We start from the raw sequence: 7,052 nt of genomic DNA, 5'->3' as shown, positions 1-7,052 counted from the left end.
GTTGAGCCCAAAATTCAACTTTAGATATATATATATATATATATATATGTATATATATATATATATATATATATATATATATATATATAAAGGATATATGTTTGTCAGTCTGTCTCTCTGTCTTAATGTTTTCAAACTCTATCTCCTCTGAAACTAAAAGTCGCTGAATGGCGGTAGTAGCTTACAAATATTTGGATTTTTATGGACCGTTCTTTTGCGTGTCTTTAACCAGTTAAAAGTTTGTAAGGGGTAAAAGGGACTCAAAATTAAAAAATCGTTATACATTTTTTACATTCATGCAAGTTTATTTTTAATTTTTAATTTTTAATCAATTCATATACGTGTCACATTGGTTCAGTGATAAAGTCATCAGCTTTGAATGTTACAGTTTTGCTTTCCGTTTCGATTCTTGCTGATGGCACCCAAATACTTTTTTTATTTTTAAAATCACGACTCTATAATAATATATACGACAATTGGACAAATTAAAATATCATATTTATGTATTTCACGCCAAAGCAACACCGGTCGCCCCAACCCGCTAGTATATATATATATATATATATATATATATATATATATATATATATATATATCGTGAGAATAATAAGTATTCGATACATGCTGGAAAATTTTTATTTTTATTTTAATAAACACTTATGAAACGGAATTCAAAAACAAAATTTTAACTACATAAAGCTTGCATCATAACGAGCATATTACTACTCGGAAAGTTAACATATTCATTTTAGAAAAGATATCGAAACGAAAATTCTGAAATTGCTAGTGTAAAAAGTATTCGATGCACAGTAACAAACGAATGGAATCCTAATTTCATTCATTTCTCTGTTTGGATCTAGTCTAGAATAAGGACCCCAATCGAAGTGCCGACGAACAGGGACACATTTCCATTGACACCGGTTGACATTTTTTAAAGCAGTATTTTTCTTAATTTCAAATATTATATTTTTTAGTACCAGATAGAATTTTGGCTCCTTCAACCTTTGCATTTTCTTTATTTAATAAATTCATTAAAAAAATCAATCTTGGTCGGTTGATAGGTGTAAACCGTGTATCGAAGACATCTACAGTGTCTTGCTATTATCTAACATTTTGATAATGGTTAAAACCCAAGAACATAGTGATGATCTCCGAAACAAGATTATTGATGCCCATAAGTGTAGTGAAGGGTACAAATTGATTAGAAAACGGTTCAACGTGCATCCTTCAACAGAAGGTTCAATAATAACGAAATTGAAAATGCATCATACCTCTGTCAATCTTACTCAGACTGGTGCCCCAAAGAATATTTCGAATCGAGCATTGAATAGGATGACCAAAACTGTTTTAGATAATTCTCAAGTTACCCGCAAAGAATTGGTAAATGAGCTGAAACCCGTAGGAATTAATGTTACTAAACGCACAGTGAGTAATGCATTGCAAGAACGTGGACTTCAGTCCTATGCGGCAAGGAAAACTCCTCCTCCCACTAAACGACAAATCAGAGTCAGACTTGAATTTGCAAATAATTTCTTATCAAAACCTGCAAACTACTGGGACAATGTAATTTGGTCTGATGAGACCAAAATAGAGTTATCCAATCATAGCCACCAACGTCAGGTTTGGGGAAAGAAGGGAGAAGAGTTGAAACCGAAGAACACCATCCGAACTGTTAAATTCGGTGCTTTTCTTCCAACGGCACCGGAAAAATTCATATCATTAAAGAACATATGAACAGTGCCATTTATCGGGATATTTTGGAGGATAATTTGTTCGAATCTGCTCAAATGTTGAACTTGGGTCAACACTGGATATTACAGCAGAACAATGATCCAAAACATTATGCAAAATTAACACGGAAATAGTTTGTTGAATATAATATACACGTGTTGCCTTGGCCCAGTCAGTCCGCGGACTTTAATCCGATCGAGAATTTGTGGCGAGAGCTCAAAGCACGAGTCAGTAAACGTCAATCCAGTAATCTGAAATAATTGGAACAAATTTGTAAGGAGGAATGGTCTAAAGTTCTGCCAAATACGTGCCACAACATTGTATCGAAGTATAGGATACGTTTGCATGCAGTGGTAAGCAACAAGTGATAATGCAACAAAGTATTAAATGAACATGTGTTATTATGTATCGAATACCTTTTACACCAACAAAGTCAGAATTTTCGTATTGATATCTTTTCTAAAATGAATATGTTAACTTTCCGAGTAGTATTATGCTCGTCCTGATGCAAGCTTTATACAGTTAAAATTTTGTTTGAATTCCGTTGTATAAGTGTTTATTAAAATGAAAAATAACATTTTCCAGCATGTATCGAATACTTATTATCCCCACTATATATACTAAACATATATATATATGTGTGTGTGTGTGTGTTTATTTATACAAACATTATTTAGTACATATGTGCATACATGTTATTGCTGCAATTATCTTAAAGCTGCAGCGTTCTTAGGTCAGATCTTTTACGATTAAGCCGGATTTTTAATAGCAATTTTTTTATACAAAGTATTTATTTTATTTGAAACCACATGAAAAATTATAAAGAAAATGAAAGAATGAGAAAAACGGAAGGATAGAAAAAAGAGGTTTAAGGGTTAGGGGGTTAGCTAGTGAGCTTTAAACTGGAGAGGCAAATTTCTTGTAAAACATTCTATCTTACTTTTTTCGTTTAGTTTGTCCTTTTATTACTTGCTTTTCAATCACTTATCAAGGCCCGAGGGTCACTCAAGGATAACGGTTAACGAGTGTAAAATAATCATCGAGACAACACCGTAGTGATCAGCAGTGGTCGAAATTAAGTAAAATTTGGATTATTGACTCAGCAAGTCGTTTTTGTAAGAAAGAGATTGAAGGCAGAGAAAAGATCATCAACTACCAAGTTTCAAAAGAGGTTTTTAACCCTTCTACTGTAGGAAAGGTTGCTCCAAGCAGCCCACTTCGAGAAGTGGCAACTGTACTTCATTTTACAGCGTATTTGGTAGAAAAGTGCGTTAGCGTAAGTAGTGAGGTAACTTCTGGAGCGGCGGAATGATGCAACCATTTTTCGAGCAAAGCAGCAAATTTGATGTTACGAATGAAAGTCAATGTTAGAAGCTTGTCGAAGCAAGGTTCTTCTTATAAACGAGAGCCATTCATTTTAATTGGGGCCAAGAAGAGATGAGAGCGTTCTCAATGAAAAACTAGAAAGCTTTGTTTTTAATGCCTAAAAATTAAGCAGCCACTTTTTATTTAATTGCATCACGTACTCAAAGTCAAAAGATTTTGGTCATTGCTGGCCTTTGAATTGTTGCTATAGATAGTAGTGTCATCCGTGTACATGTTGAGGGATTATTTTAGAAAGTGATTTTTAGATCATTTCTGAAGATCAAAAAAGGATTAAAACCGGCATTTTTTTATATATACTTTAAGCTTTTGACGCATAGTCAACTATTTGTATAAAACATATTCAAAGGAAAAAGACTGGATTATTCAGAGGGAATTTCCAAATATTTCGTAATTGGAAATCATGTGAAGTAAATCTTTATAGCAAAACCTATCAAATGCCTTTTACATGCCAACAGTTATTGCTCTAGAGAGAAAGCCCTCTCGATCGATTCACTGATCCTGTATCAAATTATAGTTAGTACATCAGCTGTAGGTCTCGTAGGACAGAAAAAATATTGCTTGTCATTAAATAGGTCGTTTATGCTGCGGTGGTTGATAACTTGTCCATTTATCAGATATTCGAGTAACTTACTCATGACGTAACAAATTAGTCTGTAATTATAAGCAGAAAATCGGTCTGTGATATTTTCTAAATACTGGGAAGATTAACGTGTTTTCCATGGTATTGCTAGTATTTGTTCTTAGGTAGCGTCTGAAAAGCATAGTAAAACTAGATGACAGTTACGGTTGCAGCCTTTTGAGTGCTAGGAGTGAAATATTGTCAGGTTCAGTTACTTTGCTGGCATGAAGGTTCTTTATGTGTGGCAATATCGTGGACAGAAATGCGAATGTCTCTCAGATTGTTCAAGCCTTTGAGGGAAATTCAGGCGATAGGTGACACACAGTTGAGTTTGATGCAGAATTCTTGGCAAACAGCTTGGCTTGTCAGATGCTGACGAAATCGCCTCAGGCCCATTCATGAAGGTTGGAATAGAAAACGTGCACCCGTTCAGGATATTGTTTGTTACTTGTCAAAATTTATAGGAACGAAGCATCTATTCATCTACTATGGATATAATGGACTTAGCATATGACGTTTTCTACAAACTATTATTCAGTGATTGATGGCTGTATTAAAAGAGAGTTTAGTTTAATGTAGAAAAAATAAACGAGATATTTATCTATTGAAACTCTGAAAACTAAGTGCTATATATATAGATGTATATATATATAGATGTATATATATATATATAACGCTTAGTTCTCACAGTTTCACTAGATAAACATCGTGTTTATTTATATATATATATATATAATAGAATATATATATATATATATATATATATATATATATATAAATGTAATGTTTGGTTCGTTAAAAGCGAATAAAACCATATTTCTACGTTACCAATTTAATTGAAATTGTAAGAAATTCTATTTTTAAAGTCAAGGAATGTTTGCATGTTATTAAAATAATTTAACATTGCGAATTATAAAAATATTAAATTAAATAAAAAATAGTTTTCGTAACTGCGAGATTATCGTCATTTTATTCCCGGTAGAAATTAGCCTTTCACTTATTGAGATAAGTATTATTTGTATTAATTTTTATGATACTCATGCAGAGAGTGATCCGTGCTGAAATAATATTATTATTTAAAAAGTCATTCTTAACATGGGGAGGGGAGGATGTTTTGTACCTATTCTGTCAATTACAATTGAATAAAAAAAGCATATCGTAAAACTTTAATTAAACGTGGAAATAGCATTAGCACCGTTTTTATTTACTGCGGACTATTATTCTCATCTTTATTAGTTGTTGTTTCGCGACTTTTCGGCCAACTATTCCTCTGGCCTTCATGAAAAGAAGTAAGTCCTTTTATAAATGTTCAGTAACTTTTTCCTTTTATTATTCTTAAATAGTAAAACCTTTCTTATTCATGAAAAGAGTTAAGCCTACGTAAATAAATAAATGTTTGTACACGTGACAAATTATCAATAAATGGTTTAGTTACTTTTTTAAAAATAATTTATGAAAAGAGTTAACGTAAATAATGTTTGTAAAAGTGCGAAAGGCGACGTTGTACAACCATCACTCCCATGCTTAATTTCTATACTTATAGGTTTTTGGAATTTTTTTTCACTGGATTATTATTGATTGGGCACTAATTAAACAGATTATTAAAAACAAATTAAAACGAAATCATTATTTCGACATTTGAAAGTGGTTCTCACTTTTTAGTTACAACGTTCTGATAAATCAGTCACCCATTTTGTAACCAATAATATCAAAACCATAGAAAGTAAAAATAATATGAGCCTCTACCGCATTTGTAAGTCAGAAATATATGTTTCTCAAATAAAAAAAATAGATTGAACATGACTTTTTTTTATTGTTTTTATGAAAATAAAGTTTCGAGTTTTTTAATTTTTTTTTTACTTATTCAGTTAAAAGTCAGTTTGTGGATGTTTTTTTAAATTGTTTTTATGAAAGGTGAGTTTTTTTGAGTTTTTAAATTTTTTTTAAAAGTATTATAAATTTCACTAACATGCTGGAGAAATGTTTAATAATTTGGTATTTTTTAAGATTAGGTCCACCTCCACAATTTTCCTTTCAATGACGACATTTATAGGTTTCCGAGTATGCTGAACACGCAAATCGCATTGTTGCGGAAATAAATAGTTGTATTATGCATTATATTCTTCGGCGGCCATCTTTTTACGTGCACACGCGCCATAAACAAATACACGCACGTAAAAAAGATGGCTGCCAAAGATTACAATGCATAATACAACTTTTTATATCTTGATAACTACTTATTTCTGTAAAATTTCAATGCGATTTTCGTATTCAGCATAGTCGAAAACCATTTCAAGTTGTCATTTAAAAGAAAATTGAGGAGGTGGACCTAATCTAATAAATTACCAATAATTTTTCATCCCGTACGCCTCCCGATACATTGCTTCGTCAACATGCGACCTTTTATATCTCCCGAAGACACTTCCGTATTTAGAAAAAAAAAATGAGTGACCGATTTACCAGAACGTGGTAACTAAAAAGTGAGTACCCATTTCAAATGTTGAGATGATTTTTTTTTTCAATTTTTTTTTTCATAATCTGGTTAGTGTTCAATCAATAATAATCCAGTGAAAAAATTTCAAAAAACCTATCAGTATAGAAAATCCACCACGTAAGTAAATAAATAAAAAATGTTACGTGCGCATGCGTTAGCCTTGACTAGGGGGTACTAAGGGAACGACCATTAAATAATTCTGCGGGTCGCCATCGAACTCAACGCCCAAAAAGTACCAAAATAGTTTTCATGATCTGAAGAAATTTTTGTTTCGAAAAGTGGGTGATCACTTTTTCACGTAAATTTAACTTAAAATGAACACCCACTTTCTGGCCACCTGAGGAAGGGGCATTTATTTTCGTGTTTATTGGCTTAAAGGTTTTTTGACAAGGCAGTTTGGTACGCGAATGCATATTTAACAGTTTTCGTTTATGCTCACGCATAGCATAAACAAAGGCTACGTCTGTGAAATGGAAAATAGTCCCAGAGTTTAGGGGTTAATACCATGCAAAAGAAATCAAACAAAAAACTTTTTAGCCAAGAAACACACAGAAAAAAGAAAAAAAAAATAGCACCCATTTTTTTCCCTATCGAATTCATTTGCTGTTTTTATTGAAAACTATTTTCCCCCGGATTTTTGATATAATTTTCCATTAAGGGCCGTGCGTCTCACGTTCGTAAATAACAAAAAAAATTCTGTAGATTTTGGTGTGCTAAAAACGGAAAACCGTTTCCGTGACAAAAATATAGTTTTTATGATATGAAGAAATTACTTTTTCGAAAAAGCGGCGATCACTTTTCCATGTAAATTTAACTTAAAAT

The 7,052-nt window shown here is 32.1% G+C and overlaps 1 protein-coding gene across 1 annotated transcript; it reads left to right on the top strand.

Moving 5' to 3' along the window:
* Positions 1-1,119: 1,119 nt before the first annotated feature.
* On the top strand, positions 1,120-1,734 carry LOC145240997 (uncharacterized). Its single transcript, XM_080104003.1, has one exon. It carries the CDS (start codon positions 1,120-1,122, stop codon positions 1,732-1,734), a length of 615 nt encoding a protein of 204 aa, XP_079960129.1.
* The last annotated feature ends 5,318 nt before the right edge of the window (positions 1,735-7,052 follow it).

This window comes from Euprymna scolopes, chromosome 2 (genome assembly GCF_053919585.1).
Source record: "Euprymna scolopes isolate OS-2025 chromosome 2, ASM5391958v1, whole genome shotgun sequence".
Taxonomy (NCBI): domain Eukaryota; kingdom Metazoa; phylum Mollusca; class Cephalopoda; order Sepiida; family Sepiolidae; genus Euprymna; species Euprymna scolopes.
This window is presented reverse-complemented; position numbering and strand designations above follow the sequence as displayed.